Genomic DNA, 24,608 nt, shown 5'->3' with positions numbered 1-24,608 from the left:
TCTTCTTGAAGACTGATTTTTAATTTACTGTTTGGTCTACAAAATGGTCCCTCTTTTAACATAACTTATGGAAAAAAAACCAATTTAGAGTTACTCTGAATCCCCCCCAACTTTGTAGTTTCATGATCGACCTCTCAAAAGCTGTGTTGTCCTTTGTGCAGAATTTGTTAAAATGGGTTCAGCCGTTTTGTCCGGTGCTTCGGTCTATACTAAAATGTTATTTGAGTTCCGTTTGACTTTCAAATGTCCTGGTCTCTGTCGTAGTAGAGCTGGTCCTCACATAGAGAGCCAACTCCCAACAGGTTGTTCTGGGTCTGCATTTGAGTAGAGACGTTACAGTGCTCCTTTTCTGACTGCGACACGTTCTCCTGTGAATATGTACCCCAGTCTCTATCACCAAAGGGCTCCTGTGCTCCTACTGAACTGGTTTCATTTGGAGGCTCTTGTAACAATGGCCCCTGGCTCCTGGAACTGTTTTCAGTATAATCCCTCTCTTCTCTTTCACACTGAAGAGCTGGCTCGTCACCACAGGACTGTAACAATTGAGTGTGGCTTATAACCTTCCTGGAATCATAGTCCTCAAGAGGACATGTCAACTCCTCATTTGCATCAGTGTCTATCGGGTGGGAATTCATGTTGACCCCTTCAGGATTTTGTGGTGAGGGTCTTAAGTTTTCACCTGTAGTGACCTTGAGAGGAGTATCATTTTGAGCTGTGTTTCTCCCCTGAATGCAAGGTTCGTATTTGTAAATATCTGAGTCTCTTTCATGACAGTCACTCTTATCAGAATCTGAGGGAGCTTCAGGAGAACATGATGGTCTTTGTGGTAAGACATCTACACTGAAAAATTCTAAGTCTCTAAGTGAGCACTGCCACTCCACTGCCTCAGATTGGAGAGCTGTGGCATAATCATAAGTGACCTTGCCTGCGATCTCATCCCTGAGGGGACTACTGCCCGGTGATCCAGGCAAGGTCAATGCATCCTCAACTGTATGAGGGTTAGAGGCACTTTCCAGATGAGTCTCGTATAAACCAGAGTCTGGACCAAAAATGAGAGGTTTTTCAAAACGATCCTCCTGATTCTCACATTTCCCCAGAATCTTCTGGAAAGTGCTGTAGGCCTCAGGATCCTCTAATGATGTAACATTGTCCTTCCTCACCCCTGAGTCCTTGTCCTCTGGGGGCCCGCTGGCCCTGTGGCTCTCCTCACCATGTGCCTCTTCTTCGGTCACATTTCTTTCATCATCTGAACTTGAACTGAGGGTAAATAAAGACCCTTCATCAGAATCGTAGTTGCTGTCCAGCTCGCACTGAGGGTCACAAGGAGCATGTTTCTGCTCTGGTTCCGTGTTAGCGGGCGTGACACGCAGGTCATGGCCCCATCCCGGAGGAAGGACTGGTGGGGATGGGTTCATCTCTCCTGGGTCACCGAGTGTGACCTCACTGGAGCAGGCGGGAAGCCCCTCCTCAGCACTGGCCCTCGTGAGCCTCTGCTGCTGTGTGTCCAGCAGATTCGTGTAAATGCTCACTTGCGTTTCCTCCGAAAACTCCGAAGGTAACCATTCGGTGTCCCCTCTTTTCTCGTTCTCTGCAGTCCTCTGTGCTTTCGTACATGTTTGCATTTTAGAGAGAGAAGCTGTCATTCCTTGTGAGAGTGGTGCGTTGAATTCATCCGAATCACTATGAATTGATCCAGAGACAGTTAGCAATCTGCCAGCTGCCGCAGGGACGCCCACTGAGTGCTCACTGAGAGAATCTTCTTGGGCCACCGTCGCATAATTTATTTCTCCAAAAACATCTTTCTGGTAGATGTGATCCTGTCCTGCAGGAGTTGGTTCCTTATGATGGGCGTTTGTCTGTCCTCGGAGAGTGGAGCGGGCCTCGCTGTCACTCAGAAGTACGTCATCCTTTCCACTCCCAGGGCCACTGTGGTCCCCGCACAGTCCCCTGCTCTGCCGGCTGCCAGAAAGAATTCCGTCGGGGAGGGCAGCAGCATCAGGGCCTGCAGGGGCCTGCTTCTCACGGAGGGGCAGGTCTGTCCTCAGGCCCTGGGTGTTGGTTGCAGCTTCGATGTCGATACAGAAGCCCTCGTTGGAGTACGCGTTATCCGAACTGGGCCTTTTCTGTCCGCACCTCTGTTGCCACAGTCTGTCCAGGAAAGGCCTGGCAAAAGCCCCCAGGCAGAAAGCCACGAAGAATGTGATGAACACCGCCAAGCACACCGCCAGGGTGAGGTCCTGGGAAGCATCCTCCTTTACGGGGCTCCTGACCCATCTCCGCAGCCGGCTCCGCTTCTCACTGGGGTGGGTGCCGGCAGGGTCCTTGCTCCCCAGGGTGGAAAAGTGCTCGGATGGTCCCTCCTGGGGCCGCTGGTCTCTGCCTGCTATGAGGCTTTTCATATGATTCATAGTAACGAGAGGAAGGCGGGTCTCCCTGGAAATTCTTTGGGGAGTCCACTGGTAGGCCTCCTCGTTCCCTGCAAGTGGGGTGGGGGAAACGCACAGTGAGTGGACACTGAAGGAGGGCTCTGGTGGCTTCAGAAGCTTGCATGAGTCCCCCTCAGTGCCCTGTCTAACTACATCTGAAGCGTATAAGCAGCCTTACTGATGGATCGGGCGATTGTCTAATGCCAATAGGATGTCTGCGGCTCCCTGTGCTTGTGCACGTGGCTGTCTGGCTTAGGTCTGCTACTCGTAGGCCCAGGAGGCTGGGTGTTTCTTAGGCTTCTTGCCTGACGGCTGCCCAGGGAGGAAAGAAGCCAGACTGGAGGGGACAGCTGCATCGCTCCTCCTTCCTCCGCATCCTCCCCTGCCGCACATTTCCGAGAACGTTCCATCAGGGCCCTGCAAGGCCCGCCCTGGCTCTGCCCACGTGCACCATTATCTTTCCCACGGCTAACGTTAAGACTTCCTTGTGGTCTTCGTGGATTTCTTCTAAACCTGGTAAGCACGGCCTTGCTTGTCCTTTAGTGCAGCCGTGAACAGAACAGAGCCCAGGGCTCACTGAAAAACACTTCCCACCCCACAACCAGGAGGGGTTTGGGATTTTTAGCCAAGATAGTTAATGGCAAAAAAAGGTTTTCAGAATGCTCAACTCTAGTAATGTGGTCTAGCATTTGGGGAAAGTGTCAGGGAACAAATCAAAGAAAAGTATACTTTTGAAATATGTATGTTTTGTTTATCTATAGGAATATCTTTTCAGAGGGTTAGGAAGTATTTTATTTTATTTTATTTTAATTCCGGTATAGTTAACATACAGTGTTATTTTCAGGGGCAAGCACTTTAAATAATCATGTTTCACATTTTAAAAGTTCATTCTTTGATCAAATATTTGTTAAGAATTGGGATAAAAATGCGACATTTTGGGGCTTTCTCTTCTGGTGAAATTTCTGTTTTTGACCAAATCTAATTGTTTCTGAGCTATTTAAACTAGGTTTCTTTGACCCTGTGAAGACAATTATTCATGAAGTGAGAGAAATAGGTAGCAGTGATGATTCTGTGACACAGTGTGTGGCTGACTTAATGCCATAATCAACATTTTTGCTTTAGGGAGACTGTCACCGTTTCAAATGAGACTAAATTTTTCATGGACTTTTTTTTTTTTTTTTTTTCAGTTCGGCTGGAACATTTCAGGAAAAAGAGGCACCACTGACTTACCTACAGACTGGCTGCAAATTATATTCCATGTTTTCCTCCAGGATTCAGAAACGAAATTTTGGAAGGCTGCCACACTATGGTCACACTGCCATCGATTATCAGCCAAGTCCACCTCCAGATGGGGAAATTCTAGGGCAATGAGCATCATTGGCAGGATGGTGGTGAGAACATTGTTGCTGAGGTCTACAACCTGCTTGAGAAGGAACAAATTTAGGACAGTCTGTGAATAAAAGACATTTGGAGACAAAATAAACAATACAGATATTGCTTACATTGGTATGGAGGCAATATGAATTTTGCACTGATGTGAGAGTTAGAGAATACTGGGTTTAAATTTCTGTCCTGCCCCTAGCAACTCTATCAGCCTCAGCAAACTGTTCACTTTTTAGGAACCTACCCCCTAGCGTTGTTGTAAGGATTAAATGAATGTGAAAGCTTTAAGTATTGTGCTTACCTATATTAGATGCCTAATCATTTTCCCTTTCTTCTCTCCTATGATTTGAACTGTTAGATAAAACTTAGACTTCCTGTTGTTATCAAGGTCTAGAATTAGATACCAGGTCTAGAATTTCTAGAAGCACTGTGATCTTGACAGTGACAGAAGATGCTGGATGATGAGTGCATAGAACACAGAACTGTGGTTGACCAGAAGTAGCAGAGAGATCTTTTGCATCAACTATTATCTCAAGGGTAGTAGTACATTTCCCTGCATCCATGGATACCTAGTATACACAAGATGACTAATTTTTCTAGTTTGATCAGAAATGAAGGGGAGAGACACTGGGGTGGCTCAGTCAGTTAAGTGTCTGACTCTTGATTTTGGCTCAGGCCGTGATGTCACAGTTTGTGAGATGGAGCCCCAAGTCGGGCTCTATGCTGTGAGCACAGAGCCTGCTTGGGATCCTCTCTCCCAATCTCTCTGCCCCTCCCCTGCTCCCACGTGTTCTCTCTCAAAATAAATAAACATTAAAAAAAAAAAAAAAAAGAAAAGAAATGAAGGGGAACCTGGGAAACAAAAAGGATTCGGTGGCTCTAGAAACACAGAGCCAGATCTGCTGAAGTTGGATATGGCCATGACACGATATGGCAGGAAGAGCAGTTGGGTGTAGCTCCAGCTACTATTGACTGAGTGCTGCTGTGTACCAGGCCTTCCATCAGGCGCTTCACATGCATTATCTCCAATCCTTCCCAAAGCTTCCTCAGAGGAGGAAACTGGGCTAGGTCACACAGTATTTACCACCTAGCCCCTGCTACTAGGGCCTGGTACATGGCAGGTGCTCAGTAAATAATGGAGAAAGGAATGAATGAATGAAATGGCAGAGTTGAGAGCTGATCTAGCCCCACAGCCGTGCGCCTTCCACTCTGGAACACGCTCTCTCAGAGCCTGATCTCCCACTGCACTGGAGTGCAGGGCTGGGTGGGTGGGGGGAGGCAGCGGGAGGCAGAGGTGGGGCTTGAGGAGGGGCAGGTGGTCATTAGAAGAACAGAAAATCATAAAAGAGAAAATGCAAACCTTGCTGGAAGGAAAAAAAAAAAAAAAAAGGAAAGTGGGCCATGGATGAAAGCCAGAGAGACTGAATGTTATCCAGGTCAATTGTTTTCTAAACATCAGGGGAAAAAAACAGCACTGATATCTTGGGCTATATAAATTCCTAAGACCACTACAGGTAGAATCGGAATTCTCCCTGAACTTAGGTAGTGAGGGCAACCTTTCCAGTGTTGAGTAACCAAGCAGTCTTGACTCCCAAGGGAGGGTTGCCAAAAATAGGAAGTAGGAGACCAGGAGGGGGATAGGGAGAAAATTAAACCACTTTGCTTGGCCCGGCCTGGCCTGGGACCAATAGCTTTCTTCTGTACCCCTCCTCAGCAACAGAGTGAAATCCTCTGATGGTTTTCAGCTGGTCACTTTCTTTTTAGTGCATTGTCTACATTTGTGTCACCCTAGCATCTTATTATATTACAAATCATGGGACTGAAAACAAAACTGAAGCAAGGACAGAAAACGAATCAAATGATTCAGGAGGAGTAATTTCTGAGAAAAGATGAAAGCAGAACAGTCCAATTTGGCTAAAGAAAGAAGCCATCCACCAACATCTGAAAGGGGTGTACGTTACAGAAAGATTGGGAGGCACCTAATATAGCTCCACAAATCACTGCATCTAGGAAGAACGGGAAAGATACAGAATGCTAATCTGAAATGTCAGTTTACATAGATCTCATTCTATCTAAACACGATGATGACTGTATGCTTTGAAAAATCTATCTGGCTTCTGGAAAGATGCCCTCACGGGAAAACACATAGCATAGTGCAAGTATTAAATACATCTCCTGAAAAAGAAGAAAACATCTATTTTAATATTCAGCTTTCTGGTACCAAATATATCCATCGAGTTCCAAAACCAGTTTTTAGAGTTCTTGCCAAACACGGAGAAGGGATAATGGAGAAGGAGAAATTGTATGATTCTGGGCAGGTCAGGTGAAGCAAGAATTACAAAGGATTGAAAACATTCCTGGGGCTGGTTTTTAGTTGGCCTGTAGCATCTGTTGCATGCGAGCTACGGAACACTAATGAAGCACAGCAAAAATGCACAGGAGATAAAAACAGACATAGGGCAATTACATACACAAATACACTTATAATCAGTATCCAGTGTGTTAAATGAGGTTCCCAGGCAATCTGGCAACATATTTGTGGTGAATTGGGGAGCACTTTCTCATCTGCTCTGATCAATACTGTGGCAAAGATGGTCCCCAGCGATCCTGCCTCCTGGTATTCACACCCTTGAGTGGTCTCCTCCCCTAGAGCGTGGGCAGGGCCTGTAACTTGGTTCTAAGCAACAGAATATGGCAAAAGCAATGTGATGTCACTCCCATAATCACATTATATTAGATTGTAATGTTTTTCTTGCTGGCAGGCTCTGTCCTTCAGGCTCTAAAGCAAGTTGCCATGCTGTGAACTGCTCTATGGAGAGGCCCCCATGGCATGGAACTGAGGGGAGGCTTCGGCTGACAGCCGGTAAGGAATTGTTCAACAGCTCACAGGAACTGAGTCTTGTCAACAACCACATGAGCTTGGAAGTGAATTCATCTCCAGCTGGACCTTCAGGTGAGCTTCCAACCCTGGCCAACACCTTGACTGCAGCCTCTTGAAGTAGCCTTAGCAAAGGACGAGGGACCCTGCCTGGCTTCCTGACCCCGCAAGTTATGAGATAATGTGGGGGTCTGGACTGCTAAATTGGTAGTAATTGCTACACAGCAATAGGTAACTAATACACCTGTTCATGGTGATCTACTTATTCATTCCTTTGCTCGACAAGTGTTTTAAAATATGTGTTATGAATTAGACATATGCAAAGCACTAGAAAACAAAATAGATTATGGCGTATGTCCTCAAGGGGCGTAAGGATTATGGGGATGTAGGCATTAACAACTAACCATCCCTAAAACTAAATGATGATTTCTGTTGTGATGAATGCAATAAGGAAAAAGCATAGCATATTATAAGTGTATATAAACGGGCAACTAATTCAATCTGGAGGCCCCGGGAAGGCTTCCTAGGAAGTGACATTGGAGGGATTCATAAGAGTTAGCTCTTCCAAAGGATCAGCAAGTGGGGAGGCCTTAGTGTGAAGATAGAAGGAGTGCAGTGAGCAAGGGGAGAGTGGTTTGCAATGAGGCTGGAGAGGCAGGCGGGGGCCAAGCTCTTGTTGCGAAAGCTTAGGAGGGGTTCTAACAAGAAGTGGCACAAGCAGATTTGTATGTTAAACTAGTGGGATACCGTGGCCACTTTAGAATTTCTATATGTAGTCTACGTTTATAAAGAGCTTGGGGCGCCTGGATGGCTCAGTCGGCCAAGCATCTGACTCTTGATTTCGGCTCAGGTCGCTATCTCGTGGTTCGTGAAATCAAGCCCCGCGTCAGGCTCTGCACTGTCAGAAATAAATAAATAAACATTAAAAAAAAGAGCTTGCTATATTCCAAATACTGTTCAAAGCACTTTATGTGCATTCAAACATTTAGTTCTCACAACATTCTATGAGGAAGGAATGAAGTCATCTCTGTTTTTTCAAATGAGAAAACTGAGGCACAGAGACATTGGGTCACTTGCCCAAGATTGTGGGGCTGCAAAGTGGCAGAGCTTCGGTTTCAACTCAGGCAGCTGACCCCAGGGTCACTCACCTCACCACCGCTTTACTGGTCTCCCTTCAATAGCGGAGGGACTTGGGGGACCCTGGTTGAAAGGGGGCAGTTGGAAATTTGTCTTGCAGCAATACTTGAATAACACTTCTCATAAAATTGGGAAAAATCAGCTATGGTGCTGCTAATCTGATGGCCACTAACCACCCATGTGGCTTTAGAGCACTGACCTGTGACTAGTTAAATTGGGATATGGGTGTGAATAATATACACCAGGGTTTAACAATGTGAAATAGCTCATTAATAATTTTTATATTGATTACATAACTTTATATTTGTAAAAAATAATATTTGGGTATACCAGGTTAAAAAATATTTTACCAGGGGCACCGGGGTGGCTCAGTTGGTTGAGCGTCCAGCTTCGGCTCAGGTCATGATCTCGCGGTTCGTGGGTTCGAGCCCCGCATCGGGTGCTGTGCTGACAGCTCAGAGCCTGGAGCCTGTTTTGGATTTTGTGTCTCCCTCTCTCTGCCCCTCCCCCACTCGTGCTCTGTCTCTCTCTCAAAAAGAAATAAACATTAAAAAAAATTTTTTTAAATAATAAAAATATGTATTACTAAACGAAATTCACCTACTTATTTTTACTTTCTGAATCTAGTGACTAGAGCCTCTAAAACTGCATACCTGGCTCACAATGGTTTCTCTCGAACGATGCTGGCCTACATGAAGAGTGAGGGTGTGTGACAGAGGATACGGGGCACTAAGTCTCTTCCTGAGACATCGCTAGATGTCACACTGGAGGCCCCTCGGCCTCTCTAAAGGAGTACTGTGGGAGGATTTTACAATATCCCCCAGAGAAGAGGGAGGTGGAGGACAGTGCTTGGGGAAGGGACGGAAGCTGCCGGGCCCAGAGCAGGGCTTTGGGATGCTTCCCCCTCCCAGCTGTCAGTTCTTCAGTGAGATTCATTGAAAAGTGCCTGAGAGACAGGTGTCCTGGCTCCAAAATGTGACGTAGAGACCCCAGGATGGATGGGTCTGACGTTCAGAACAGTATGTGGCATGTGGTAAGTAATGTACAAGCATGAGCTGTTGTTACTATCATTTTTATATTTAGTGCCCAGTTTGGGTTTGGAAGCAACAGTGTCACAGGCCTTCAGGGCCCCATGTCATCCTGGGTTGCTGACATCTCAGCATTGACCAGCGTGGCTCAGGGGAACCTCCCCAAGTGCTCCAGATTGCACAAGACCCCAGTGACCTTTGACCCACCTTGCAGCTCAGGGAGGGGCCTCGATTATAACTCCAATTTAATTTCTTGCCAGCTGGTAAGTGGTAAGTTGGAGCTGGGTTTAGTTTGATTTAGAAAAATAATGTGCCAAATATTGGTGCTGGGTAATATGTTTGAATAACACTCATGTCCATGACTGAGGCATTTGATTTTTTAAAAAAAATTTTTTAAATTATTTTTTTAATCTTTATTTATTTTTGAGAGAGAGAGAGACAGAGTGAGAGCAGAAGAGGAACAGAGAGAGGGAGATGCAGAATCCGAAACGGGCTCCAGGCTCCGAGCGGTCAGCTCAGAGCCCAACGTGGGGCTCGAACCTACAAACTGTGAGATCATGATCTGAGCCGAAGTCAGATGCTTAAATAGACTTATCCTTTTTGACTAACAGCCAGTACTCCTGGGCATGGGGAATATTTCAATAGAAATATTCTTCTAATGTAATTGCCCATATGGCTACATATTGGAATACTCTAAAAGTCATTTTATAACCTGTAACTTCTTGAGGTCCTTGAAGGCTCCTGGATGAATTCTGAATATTTTGTTGCTCTTTAAGTTGAGGTTCTCCAGCCGTAGGCAGTTACGAAAGTCAGACAAACCTATCTGTGATATCCCATTGAACGACAGGTCCAAACTCTGTAATGACTTTAGTTTCCACAGTCCTGTTAAAAATAAAAAGCAAATTAAAATATAAGTGGGTGATATTTACTGTCGCATTGTTTATCATGGTGAAAAAGTAGAGTCACCCTATGTGGTTCTCAGTGGAGAGGTGGTGGACAAAGCACGGTACAGCTATACCCCAACACACTGTTCCGTCTGAAAGAGAAGGGGGGACCGAGGGAGCGGAAGGGGAAAGGTCAAGTTGCAGAACAGCAGAGAGTAGGATTCCAACGTTCTTGGGGAAAAAGCCACATGCAAACCAGATACATATGTTCTGAGCAAGCAGAGAAAAAGCCCGGGAAGGAGATGAACCAAACGATCAGTACTAGGAACACTCCAGAGGTATTGTTGATACTATGAACATTACTAGGCATTCATGTATGTTTCATAGGTAGTAAGTTGTAGCTAGATTTTGTTTTCTGATAAAATAATCTAACTGGGTTTTGTTCTCTGTCTTTGTATTTCACTTGACTCCAGAGAGTAACCCGGAGGCCCATTTGGCCCAGAAAATAAAGGCAGAGAAGGAGGTGCCTGTCCTCGCATACTTCCAAATTTGATTACTCGTCTGAGTCTCATAAGGCAGCCCTGCATTTTTACGTTTCCTTCCACTCTGTTCTCACATGTACTTTGAGTCTTTAACCAACTACTACCTAATAGAGCAGGCTGGTTCAATTCCAGAAGGGTTTGTTCCTCTGTACTGTCTGTAAGGACCTCGTAATCAGACTGACCATGCAGAGAGAGGATGACCTACTTCAAATAGCTGTCCATCCATGTTATCGTATGTTCACATCAGCCGTACAGGTGAAATAAGAGATCAGGAGGACAGCTCAATCAAAACATTAAGAGCAAGGCACATAGTGCTGAGGACAAATAGAGCATAGAGCCCTTGTGTCTGACTGAGTGATAAGACATACAAGAAAAAGTTACCAGTTATACAGGCAGCTACATCCTCACCATCCTACTATAAAACTAACTGTTATTTGTCTGTCAGCCTCTCCATTAGGTGACCAGTCCCTTCAGGGCAGAATTCACATCTTTGTGAACTCCTGCCATACCTGGAATATAATATGTATTCAATAAGCCAGAGGTTACGGTGTTTGACCTTCTCAGAGATTTAAAAATTATTGAACTAACAATAAAGATGCAATACAAAAATTTGCATTTCTAGCTTCTCTTGAAAAAGCTGAAGTTCCAACCGGCACAAGACAGTGTTTGGTGAGAGCCAAATGAGGGCTGCCTGCTTTAGATGGGGCAGACACTTATAGAAGATGATTTCTTTGTACTCACGCCTCTATTAAAACCGGGAAAACAAAGGATAGGCCAAGAAGCTAACTGTTTAAAAAAAAAAAACAAATGGGAGAGAACCAAGGCTGATATTCAGCTGGCAGATGCTAGTAAGAAGTGCTTCCATATTGGTTTGTAAATAATGATTGCGGTGGGGCGCCTGGGTGGCGCAGTCGGTTAAGCGTCCGACTTCAACCAGGTCACGATCTCACGGTCCGTGAGTTCGAGCCCCGCGTCGGGCTCTGGGCTGATGGCTCAGAGCCTGGAGCCTGTTTCCGATTCTGTGTCTCCCTCTCTCTCTGCCCCTCGCCCGTTCATGCTCTGTCTCTCTCTGTCCCAAAAATAAATAAACGTTGAAAAAAAAAAATTTAATAATGATTGCGGAGCTCTCCTTTGATGCCACATGACCCTAGGCACCTCAGTGAGTCCCCTCCCCCGCAACGTCCACCCCCCACCAAAGCAGGACTCTGCTCCATCACGATGGCCAGGAGGCATGTAACTGGAAAGCCCAGGCTACAGTCCAGTTGTTAAGTATTTTGAATATAACCCCTGGAAAAAAAAATGTTTCTTCGTGGAGTGAAGAATATTCCTACACATTTTCATTTACAAACATATGGGTCTGCAAGAAAAAAAAATGCAGCATAAGACACCAATATGAAAGCAACTATAGTTTCCTTAACATTGTCATGACACTTACCTGGCCTATATATGGATGTGAGCCCATAGTTCCCTATAGTAACTCACTGCTTAACTGAATTGAACGTGTACCCTAGGAGTTCAGTGGAGGGAAGACATCATTGTAAAACTCCTATGTAATTGTACACTCTCTTTATGCCCTAAGCATGTCACAAACATGTCCTTTTGAGCCTCATAAAGCCCTGGGAGCTGTTACCGTCTTGTAAATGACAAAACCTAGGCGCAGTGAAGTTAGGAACTTGCCCAATGTCATAGTAGGTGGAGCTGTGGAACTTGGATTGAAACTCAGATCTCGTAACCATTACTGTTTAACCATGGACACTTCATAAGAAAAAAAAAAAAAAAAGACACGGGCAGGCCCATGTTTAAAGAATAAATAGTATAACATATGTAGTGGCAAAATGAATGGCAATACTAACACAAAGATCAGGGGAAATTAAATGGAAGAATACTGTTGTAAGTTTCTTGTGTTATAGGCAAGTGGTATAATACCACATAAAAACAGACTGTGATATTAGGATGTATGTCAAAAACCCCAAAGCAACCCCTAAAACAGCACAGCAATGGCAAAGAATTATGGCTAGAAAGGAGATAAGGAGGATTAATTTAAAAAATACACCATTAATGCAAAATAGGCAAAGGGAAAAGGGGGAACTAAGAATAGAAGGAACAAATGGAAAAAAAATCAATATGAGAGATATAAATAATAGTCTAAAAACACCAATTAAAAGGTGGAGATACTCTGTTTGGATAAAAATTCAAGGGTCAACTGTATAATTCCTACAAGAAACCCACTTTAACTATGAAAACATGAATAGGATACATGTTAAAGGATGGAAAAAATAGTCTTTCCTGCAAATGGCGCTGGAATAATTGCATATCTTTAAAACTTCTATATGCTATTCATACTATGTACAAAAATTAACCCAGACTATTTTAAAACTATCATAAACCTAGCTGTGAAACCTATATTTAAACCTACATGTAAATAGATCATAAACTTAAAATGTAAAAAAGTAAAGTTATAAAACTTCTAGAAGAAAATATAGGGGAAATATCTTTGTGACTTTGGATTAGGCAAAGATATCTTAGATATGACACCAAAACACAATTTATATGCTAACAGATGAACTGTACTTCCCCCAAATTAAAAATTCTGCTCTTTGAAAGACATTGTTAAAATAATACTCAAGCCACAGACTGGGAGAAGATATTTGCAAATCACGTATCTGTGAAAAGTCTTATATCCAGTATATATAAAGAACACTAAAAGCTTAATAGTTATAAAAAAATTTAGATATTGGCCAAAGATTTCTAGACATCATCAAAGATCTACAGATGACAAGCGTACAGAAGGATAGCTAATGCCATTGGTCATTAGGGAAATCCAAATTAAAACCACAATGATACACCACTATACATCAATTAGTATGGCTGAAATTAAAAAGATTGACCATACTTGGTGTGGGTAAGGATGTAGGACAACTGAAATTCTTACATAATGCTAGTGGGAATTTAAAATGACACTGTGACTTCACACAACACTGGCAATTTCTTCAAAAGTTAAACATCTACTTAACATCCAACTCAGCCATTCTATGCCTAGGTTATTTTCCCAAGAGAAATGAAAGCATATATTGGCCACAAAGACTTTGTTTCATTATTCTTTTAACGTCAATAGAAACAGTAGGGATGATCCCTCTTTTATCTCTGAGACTGGCCATTTGTGTCTTATTTTTTTTCTTGGTTAGCTTGGCTAGAGGATTATCAATTTTATTTATCTTTTCAAAGAAACACATTTTGGTTTTGTGGATTTTAACTGTTTTAAATTTCATTGATTTCTGCTGCAATTTCTATTATTTCTTTTCTTCTGCTTGCTTTAGGTTTACATTGATCTCATTTCTTTAATTTCCCTAGGTGGAAAGTTACATTATTGATTTTAGACTTTTCTTCCAATGGGTGGTTTTAATGCTATAAATTTCCCTCTAGCCACTGCTTTTGCCACATCCCACATATTTTGATAAGTGCATTTTCATTTCACTTAACTTAAAATATTTTCAAATCCTTCTTGAGACTTCTGTGATACATGTCTTATCTAGAAATGTGTTGTTTAGTTTCCAGAGATTTGAGGGTTTTGCAGCTTTCTGTTACTGATTTCTAGTTTAATTCCATTGTAATCTGAGAGTATACTTTGCAAAGTATACACATACACAAACACACTCTATATAGAGTAACACTATACACACACACACACACACACACACACACACACACAATGGACTATTATTCAGACATCAAAAAGAATGAAATCTTGCCATTTTCAATGACATGGATGGAACTAGAGTGTATTATGCTAAGCAAAATAAGTCAGTCAGAGAAAGACAAATACCATATGATTTCACTTATATGTGGAGTTTAGGAAGCATGATTTCTGTTTATTCAAGTTTGTTACGATGGGTTTTATGGACCAGAATATGGTCTGTCTTGGTAAATGTTTCGCAGAAGCTTGAAAAAAATGTGTATTCTACTGTTGTTGGAGGGAGTATTGTATACATGTCAATTAGATCAAGTTGATTGGTGGTGATATTCAAGTCAACTGCATCCTTATTGATTACTTGCCTGCTTAATCTATCAATTGACAGGCGAGTGTTGGAAGTCTCCAGCTACAGCAGATTTGTCTATTTTTCTTTTCAGTTGTCAGTTTTTTCCTCACATATTTGATTCTCTGTTAGGTGCATTCATGTTTAAAGTTATTATGTCTTCTTCAAGAATTGGCCCCTTTATCCCCTTTATGTAGTGCTTGATCCCTGATAATTTTCCTTATGCTCAAGTCTCCTTTGTCTAAAATTAATGTACCTCCTCTACTTTTCTTTTGACTAGTGTTTATCTAATGCTTTATCTTTCTCCAACCCTTTAGCTAGCATCTTTATTTATAATAGCTAACAAAGATAGCCTAAGTGTCCACTGACCGGTAAACGCATATCCACACAATGGAATTCTGTCACTGAAAAGGAATGAACTTTTAATACATACAACACCATGGATGAGTCTCAAAATAATTATGCTGAATGCAAGAAGCTATACCCAAAATAAAAGTACATGTCATAGGATTGCATTAATATAAAATTCTAGAAAATGTAAACAAATCTATAGTGTGAGAAAGGGGATCAGCGGCTACTTGGGCAGAGGAGAGAGGATGGGTAGGAAAGATAGATTACGAAGAGACACGAGGAAACTTTTGGGTGTGATGGATAATTCCTTATCTTGATAGTGGTGATGGTCCTGCAGATCAGGGTGGTTCAGAAAGTCAGAGGACGGATCAAAAGAGTGCTCAGAACATGGAGAAGCAGGAGGCTCCAACAATGTCTAGACTTACAGAAGCCTGAGCAGTGGGGACAAGATTGTTGATGAGTGCTCTGAACTTCATATAAACTCTGAACTTTTGCAGAAAGAGAAGGGAAATCACCTCAGTTACCCATTGTGCCTCAAATCACAGAAGTGACCATCATAGCAAAGACTGGGATGGGAAACAGAATTAGAGCCTCAAGGTGATCAAAAGGCACTAGAGGGGTACTGCCATTTTTGAGCACCTATTGTGTCCCAGGGACTGAGAAATGTTTTACATACGCCATCACTCTGTGTGTTCAAGTATTTACAAACACCATCTCTAACCCTCACGTCCTCCCTGTAAAATGCCATTATCTTCAGTTAAAAATAAGAACCGGGCAGTTTTTCATAGCTTAAGTGACTTGTTTAAGGTCCATTAACAGAAGTCTAATACTTATGTTAATTAATACAAGAAGTATAGAAGCATAGAAGAGTATAAGAGTAAATAAGAAGGGTGGGACCAGAACATCCTAAGCATAAGGGGGGGTGGGGATTTTGAAGGCAGAGAGTTACGAGGATACCCCCTTATTTGATTCCCTTCATAATATCAAGCTAAGATCCCCAAGAGGAAGGAGAACTTCTGTAGATGGGAATTAAGACTGCTGAGTTCAGTTAAGCCTCCTATGTGAAGAATTTCCACCTACTTCCAATTTTAGAGAATTAAGGTTTACTTTTATGGAAAGAACTAGTGTGGGTCCTATAAATGACTTTGTTTGTTTAGGGTCTCCCAAGACAGAGTTGGGAAATTTGAGTAAACTCCAAGATACTTGGCTGTGAAATTATGGAAAGAGCCTAAAATGTCCATCGACTGATGAATGGATAAAGGTGTGGCTTATATATACAATGGAATACTACTTGGCAATGAGAAGCAATGAAATTATGCCATTTGCAGCAACATGGATGGAACTGGAGGGTATTATGCTGAGTGAAATAAGTCAGTCAGCGAAAGATAGATATCATATGTTTTCACTCATATGTGGATCTTGAGAAACTTGACAAAAGACCATGGGGGAAGGGAAGGGGGAAAAATAGTTACAAACAGAGAGGGAGGCAAACCATAAGAGACCCTTAAATACAGAGAGCAAACTGAGGGTTGATGGGGGGTGGGGAAGAGGGGAAAGTAGGTGATGGGCATTGAGGAGGGCATTTGTTGGGATGAGCACTAGGTGTTGTATGTAAGCCAATTTGACAATAAATTATATTAAAAAAACAAGATACTTGTCTGTGTTTCTCGATGGGGGAAAATACGTTCTTTTAAAAATTTAGCATGTGAGTCAATGTTGAGGGGATGCTCAGGTGAATGAAAGAGGCTGAGAAGTACATTCATGGCTGGGGCTTGGACATCAGAGGGTAGATTCCATGTTTCAGGAGGCTAGAGTCAAACACTGGGAAGAAAATATGGAGGCACTTTTGTGGGGATGGAATTATTTGTTGAACTGCTTTCTGATGATCACATAAGCCATGGGAGCCAGGAATCTGATTAGCCTTTGCATTTAAGAAGCCAGAGGTGTTTTATTATTTCCAAGAAATTATTTCAGTGTCTATCAGAAGCAAGACCACAGAAGGTATGCCCAGACATTAAATTGCCTTAGAAACATTCCTTTGGACTATCAACTTCTTAAATGCTCTCCTAAGAGTGATGACCTGATAATGTAAAACAATGATATTCAGGGGTTATTGCTTCGAGTTCAAAGAGTATTAAGAATTGGAAGAGTCTGGAATGGTCCTAGACAGGTATTGATTTATAAGGTCAGCCCTCAATGTGGTCTATTTTATATACATGAGCCAAAGACCTTGCCCTCTTAGCTTAATGAGATACATTTCATTTTGTTATTTTAGAACCCGACTTGGTTTTGAGAATACAGCTTGTTGGTATTTCCATAATCCAATAACAATCAGCAGGCAATATTCAATTCCCTAAAAATTAAAAGAGTACTAGGGTTGCTTGGGTGGCTCAGTAGGTTAAGCATCTGACTTCAGCTCAGGTTACGATCTCATGATTCATGAGTTCGAGCCCCTTGTCAGGATCTGTGCTGACAGCTCAGAGTCTGGAGCCTGCTTCGGATTCTGTGTCTTCCTCTCTCTCTGCCCTTCTCCCAGTCAGGCTCTCTCTGTCTCTCAAAACTAAACAAACATTTAAAAAAATTTAAAAGAATACAACATACTTTTGTTTTTACCAAACAAACTTTTAGTGTGTTAATGTCAGGCTGTCAAATCTGGTCTGTCAACCTAATTGGAATCCCAGTAAGATGTTGGCCCTTAGACATTTCCAGGCACTCCAGTCACGTGATGAAGGTGGGATAGTATAACTGGAGATTGATTCCACTGTTGTAAATGTTTTAAAACTGATTTTTCTGTCATTAATGCTGTATTCCAAAAATATAGGAGGAAGGTGGCATCATTAGTAAGGTTAAAGTCACGGCTAGCTACTGTTTTGTAAATTGCATCGGCTGGTACCTCCTCTGGGTGTTTTTCCCAACATGAAGCTTGTGGGTGACGTCACATGTGATTCTGAAGATAGGCGATCAGTTGACACTGGGTTAGTCAGTGTCCAAAGGTGGGCTTTCCTGAAAGCAACTTTTCATTGGTTCTATAAACTGTCACCATTTTAAGTCGTGAGGCATGATTTATAAAAGTATGCATGTGTTACAGGCCAGTTGCTTGATTGCTACTTTCTGAGAACCTCTAATTTATTATTATTTTAGATGAGTGCAAGCACTTATATAAATAGTTAAACACAAATGATTCTCTGCTTGTGAATTATAGTGGGCTAGGGGTTCCATCTACTACAATAGTTATTTAACATTTCAAAAGATAGCTTGAGATTTAGACAAAACGGAATTTATAATTACAATTTGTTTCTAAATAGACTGCTATTCTCAACTTGTGCCAAGAGAGTAAAAATAACTAATATTTTCAAAGCACTTTACAAGTATACAAAGTACTTTTCACACACTTTAATAGCTACCATTTATTATGCCAAATACCATGTTAAGTTAGGTTCTGGAAATACATTTTTTCCTTTAATAATCCTCACAACAATTCTATGAGTAAATTACATTATCCAGATGTTACCTTTAAAAAAAGTTTGTTTTTTTTTTAAAGTAGGGCTCAAACTTACAACCCCAGGATCAAGAGCAGCATGCTCTACTGAGTCAGCCAGGCACCCCCAAATGTTACCTTTAAACAGGGTTAAACAAAGGAATAAAAAAAAAAGGGGAGGTCAGAAATCGAATGGTACTCTAGGAAGCACCTCTCATTTACCAGCTTTTTCTCCCCAAGATAGGATTTCAAAATCAGAGTCAGTAAACCACAGTTACAGAATCCCAGAACAGCAAAAGGATGTTATAGGGGACTCAACTGAAATGTATGATGATTATGGGAAAATAATTCAAATCACACAATGCTATGGATAAAAGAACTCTGAATTATATCCAATTAGATTCGGGGCTTACATTGGTCTTCCATCATCTATTGGTTTCATTAATCTCTCTATGGTTGCATTTGCTAGACTTCTAATAGAAACTCAGATACAGGATTTGCTCATTTCACATTTTTCCCTCCTTTGCAAGTTTAATATTTTTCCTGATATTTTGGGAGGCAGAAATTGAACTTGGAAAACGAAGATGGGGCTGTATGTGCATCTTACAGGGGTGTTAGGTCCTAAATGGAATTGTATTCCCTCCAACCTCTAATTAGCTCTGGGGAATTTGTCCGCCTTAAGGAGATATGTTCAGTGGTGGGGTAATATTTTGAGATATTAATCTTTCATCTCTATTTCTCTCTTTCCATTTCTCCTCATTCAAGCAGAAGGTAGGTTCTGACCCCAAGGAGTCACAGTGGGGGGCAGAAAGCAGAGGAGTCTACAAGTCTTTCTGGTTTTTGTTTTCTAAAGGCCTAAACCTTTAGAGGAAAAGAATTTCTAGATCTAGATAGAGGTTGTTGAGTGTGTGTGTTTTTTTAAGTCTATTTATTTATTTATTTTGAGAGAGAGTGAGAGTGGGGGAGGGGCAGAGAGAGGGACAGAGAATCCCAAGCAGGCTCCATGCTGTCAGTGCAGAGCCTGATGCAGGGCTTGAACTCACAAACTGTGAGGTCATGACCTGAACTGAAATCAAGAATTGGACGTTCAACCGACTGAGCCACCCAGGTGCCCCTAGACAGAGGGTTTAAAAAAAATAAAAAGTGGGAAGAATCTTCTCCAAACTGAAAAATTTTAAAGTAATGTTCTCTGCCTGACAGGAGTAAGGGATACACACAAACACACACACACATACACACTCATGTACACACACACACATATGCACAAACACACACACAGATACTGATGCCTTGTCTGAGTAGAAGATTCTAGATAGAGCTGTGGTACAAATTTGGAGAAAGGCAGAGGAAAGCCCATGAAAGACTGATGTCAAGTGCAAGTATCTCTATATCCCACCCTCAACTGAATGGGGGCTCAGAATCAGAAATTATGTTGACTTATAGACAATAGAAAGTTAGTACAATTGAATTTGTGGGGTTGAAATTCACATATACCATACTAGTTAAAAAATATGCTATATCATATGGATATGTGTAGCTATAATGATGATCATCAAAGAGTTATAGCAAGCAAAATGGAAATAGTCTAAATATTGTTTGATCAATCCAATTATAACATATGTACATATAAAAGCTATTCAGTTATTTAAAATATTATTTTTGAGATTCCTTAATTATATAAAGATGTTCAAAATATACTGTGATATGAAAATATGAATTATTAAATATTATGCAAAGTATGATCCAACTTTGAAAGCAAAATATCTACATACACATAAAGAAAAACCTTAATATATACAGTTGGTCCTTGAACTATACAGGATTTAGGGGTGTTGACCCCCAGCACAGTAAAAAGTTTATATATAACTTTGACTCCCCCCAAACTACTAAAAGCCTGTCATTGACTGGAAGCCTTACCCATAAAGGAAAGTCAAATAGGGGTGCCTGGGTGGCTCGTCAGTTAAGCATCAGACTTCAGCTCAGGTCATGATCTCACAGTTCGTGGGTTCAAGCCCCGCGTCGGGCTCTGTGCTGACAGCTCAGAGCCTGGAGCCTGCTTCAGATTCTGCGTCTCCCTCTCTCTCTGCCCCTTCCCACTCACACTCTGTCTCTCTCTCGGTCTCAAAAATAAATAAAACATTAAAAAAAATTTTTTTTTAAGTCAAATAATATTTAAAGTCAAATAATTTAAAGTAAAATAATATTAAATAAAGTCAAAATACAAATATTATATGTATTATATACTATATTCTTACAATAAAGTAATATAGAGAAAAGAAAACGTTAAGAAAGCCATAAAGAAGAAAAGATATACAGTACTCTACTGTATTTATATATTTAAAAAATCCATGTATAGGTGGGCCTGCATACTTCAAACTGCATTGTTCAAGGATCAACTGTGTTACACGAGGGTCTTCAGTTTAAAAAATTTTTAATTCCTAATGCTCTACAAATAATAGGTTTTTTAAAAATAATAATACAAAAAAATTATAAAATAAGGTGCAATTAGTTTATACTTTACACTGAAAATCCTGCAAATTGCTTTTATGGAAAAGCTTAGGGAAAGGAGACTCCTCCCCCTTCTTACACAATTCTGTTGATATGGTGCCTGGGATAATCATTCCTTCACTTGCCAGGCTATTATTGTCAAAATGATGCTTAAAACAGATCAGAAGCTGTTTTAAGAAGAGCAAATCAATGAAAATATGAAAGAACTGAAAATAAGAAAAATTAAATATGCATAATTTGGGATGGAGGAAAAAAATGACAATATCCTTACACTTTCTTTTTTAGTATAGTGTCTCATATAAAGTAAGTACTTAGCAAACAGTGACCAAGCCTAAAAACAAACAAGGAAAGGAAATTGTTTTAGCACTCTTGAATATAAAAAATGGCAAAGGAAGCTAGGGATTATGAATCTGACACATTTTCTTATTAAAACATTGGTGATTCCTTAAAGAGCTCCAACGTGTAGACTACTGAATGTCAAAGTGGATGAAAATTTATTATAACAGCAGGATATGTGGAGTATCCTGTTAGAAACCAGGATGAAGAATTCTGATTTTGATCTGAATCAGAAAGTTTCCATATTGATTACATAACATCAGCATATTTCTAGTCTACATTTGGAGGGCAACTAGACAAGCAGAAAATGTATTCTAAGAAAGGAAAAATTATAAATATGGCAACATACTTAATTTGAATTGTGCTAAATATTGAAAGTATATGAACTAGTTATTCCTTAGTGCTTTTCTATATTAAGTAACATGTATATGATAAAGTAATTTAAAAATCTGATTATTTAGCACTTAAATAGTTCCTAGTATCTCTCGACAAATCTACATCACATTACTGTAAGTTATAATAATGGGAGATTAAATTGCATTCACTATGAATTCCACATATTATAACTTGAAATTCCACTAAGGAACTCATTTATTTGTTCTGATAAAATTGGTTTACTTTCAGCTATTTCCTCAAATCTGAAAACCACCATGGAATTCCACTGGGCATAAAACATGAACTGTCCACATACTCATTGTTTCTTGGGCTAGTCCATCTTTTAAAATTGTACTTACCCTTGGGAATGTCACGGAGTTTGTTTCTTCGAAGAATTAACAGCTGTAGAAATGCAAGCCCACGTCTCAAGCTGCGTCTACGGCGTTTCTGCCCTGGTGACTTAGGACTGGGTAGATCCAACCAGACGGAGCAGAGGGAACTGTTGCTGAGGTTTAGTATTTCCAAAGCATGGAAGTGTGCAAGGGGGCTTAAGGTTATTTTTGAAAAGAGATTGTTACTGAGGTCCAGATGTTTTATATTGCAGTCTCCTTTTTTCATGGGGAACTGTAAGAGAGCCCTAAAGAAATGGGCACTTGTATCCCCTGTGGCTGCTGTCTGTGGTCTGTCCACAGGTGTATCATGCACTCCAATAAAAGAACAATTTGTCAGAATATATCCCTTCCGTTGGCACTCAGAATTGAATGAAATACTGCTTTTCCTTGATGGGTTTGTCATTGTTCCAGTAAAATAAAGACCTATTAGCATTGTTATGGCTCTGAAATGCAGGTTTTTCATAATGCCTAGAGAAAGGAAAATGAATTGACTTATTCAAATTAACGTATGTAAAAATTAACAGTGAATAAACAGAAAATTCAATTTTCAATTTAAGATTTAGGAAAATTATCTTGCCTTGATTGCCAATTTAAGTGAAGGATTTCTTAGAAATTGGGGCATTAAAAAGACAGCTAAAAACATGTTATATAGTCTACAATTACATTTATGTGACATTTTAAAGTAAGAACTCCCCTGATTTTTCAGAAAATACATATTCACTTGGGCCTCACCTCTGTGTCTGCTTTTCCAGGAACATTCAGCCTGCGGTTTTCTTCGGAGTGAGGGAAACCTACCAAGATTAAAGACTTCTGTTTTCTTGCTGGTCATTAGTACTGAGCAAAGTCTATTATGCTTATCTACAACCTGTAATCAGCTATGTGGTTTATGTGAGTAACAAGCCATCCGGTTACACTAAACTGTGAACTGTATGGATGGAAAGTTCAACTCACAAAGGAGACTCTTGATTTTTTATTTTTTTGATATGAAATTCATTGTCAAGCTGGTTTCCATACAACACCCAGTGTTCATCCCAACAGGTGCCTTCCTCAATACCCATCACCCACTTTCCCCTCCCTCCCACCTATCAACCCTCAGTTTATTCTCAGTTTTTAAGAGTCTCTTATGGTTTGCCTCCCTCCCTCTCTTTTTCCCCCCTTCCCCTCCCCATGGTCTTCTGTTAAGTTTCTCAGGATCCACATAGACTCTTGATTTTTTTTAACATTAAATTTTTTATAACTTTTCAAATTCTTTTGAAATTATTTAGATGCAACATAAACAAAATGGGTTATAAAAAGGATATTCTGCATCAGAACCACGAAGATGTAATAATATATAGATAGAAATTAGATAGATAGAATAGATAGATAGAAATACAGATAGAAACTTATAGAAACATAAGTATCTTTTTCACCAAAGATTGAGAAGAAACTAAAAATTTCAAAATAAGCCTCTACAAGTTACAATGGCCAAATGTATGCACAAAAATATTTTAAAGAAAATGGGATAGTAAACTCCTCAAAAGGCTGTATGCTCCCAGAAGGGCATGTTTCTTTCTCTCTCTCTCCCTCTCTCAATTCACAAAAGAAACTCTTGCTTGATTTTTTTAAGGACTAGAAGAACTACATATATAAATCTCTCCCCGTTGTCCCCCAAGTTTTATATTTTCAATAGTCGGTCATCTGCCACTATGTTGTTTGGATGAGTAAGTGCATGGAGTGAAATTTAACATGTAACTTTTAAACTTTAGTTTTATACAAGGTCAATTCTCCTACTTTTGAAGGGCACCTATATCCAGGTACACATGGCCACGAAGCGTAAAGGTGCCCTACAGCATGGAGGAGTGATTTATTTTTATAACGTGCCTCTCAGACAATACCAGACTCTGTACAGCCAGAAAGATATTTGTTTCTGTATTCAAAGCTGCAGTCATTGTAAGTACAATTGTATACCAAGTTAATGTAACAATATGAACAATCAAAAAATTTAGTCATTATTCACAGGCACATTACTTGAGAAACATGTGATTGAAAAATACTTATGGGGGCGTAAGTTAGATTTTCATTGACCTGGTTCTTTCAAAGTTGAAGAGATTTATATACTAACTAATAGATTTGAATTCAAAAAAGGCTAGATAAGGATAATTTTAGGTCTTAAAGTGAAAGATGCTAATTTGTAAAGAAAAATTATATATACTACATACAAACTTCTATGTATTAGGTAAGGAACCACAGTGAACTCCAGAAAAACTTTCTGACGAAACTGAACACAATTAGGTAAAATGTCAGTCTTTAAATGGACACATTCAAGGCTAAGCATGAGGAAGCAGTTAGAGATACTGGGTGTGTGTGTCAGAGGGTGAGAGAGGGAGAAGACAGTAGAAGAAACAAAGTACAACAAAAACCAAAGAGGCAATTCTTAAAGAAAGTAGTAAAAACAATTAGAAGACAAAAGCAGAAGGTAGTTGTAGAAGGAAGGTGTAGGAGGAAGGCAACACAGGTAACAGTTTCAAAGGCATACCTTGTGGTTCTTAGGTAGTGTGCCAACAGTCTTCTATCTGGATCTAGCCAGGTGGGGATTTAGACCTGAGCCTTTGAGGCTCCACCCATCTGCCTTTGGAGCCTGTCTGCCCACCCCGTGGCAAACCTTCGCCCTTTCATCCTTCAGGCTCTGGCCTCTTGCCACAGTGACAGGACACATATTCCCCTGGAACACTGAGGGAGGAGCCACTCGAGAGACATTCTGCAATGCACAGAGGGTAGGACTGTCCAGACAGGAACTGGACAGCTTCGAACTGTAAGCTCCGGGATTCCAGAGAGATTATACAAATACCAGTGTATTTAAGTATTATCAAGCTA

General features: G+C 40.7%; 1 protein-coding gene across 3 annotated transcripts; it reads right to left on the bottom strand.

Annotated features, from left to right (window-relative positions):
* On the bottom strand, positions 1-24,594 carry LRRC66 (leucine rich repeat containing 66). Of its 3 annotated transcripts, none has more exons than XM_086705079.1 (6): positions 24,271-24,594; positions 22,485-22,543; positions 21,720-22,220; positions 9,565-9,734; positions 3,657-3,849; positions 1-2,476 (listed from the first exon to the last, which is right to left on the bottom strand). In XM_086705079.1, exons 3-6 carry the CDS (start codon positions 22,213-22,215, stop codon positions 240-242), a joined length of 3,096 nt encoding a protein of 1,031 aa, XP_086561205.1. In that variant the 5' UTR covers positions 22,216-22,220; positions 22,485-22,543; positions 24,271-24,594; the 3' UTR covers positions 1-239. The 3 variants fall into 3 exon arrangements, with proteins under 3 accessions (XP_086561205.1, XP_025777903.2, XP_086561206.1); XM_025922118.2 differs by having other exon boundaries at positions 3,657-3,846; positions 24,271-24,540; XM_086705080.1 differs by lacking the exon at positions 22,485-22,543.
* Positions 24,595-24,608: the final 14 nt, after the last annotated feature.

The sequence above is a fragment of the Puma concolor genome, chromosome B1 (genome assembly GCF_028749965.1).
Source record: "Puma concolor isolate L17-30 chromosome B1, mPumCon1.1.hap2, whole genome shotgun sequence".
Taxonomy (NCBI): Eukaryota; Metazoa; Chordata; class Mammalia; order Carnivora; family Felidae; genus Puma; species Puma concolor.
The sequence above is the reverse complement of the archived record's forward strand: the minus strand, read 5'-3'. Positions and strand labels throughout refer to the sequence as shown.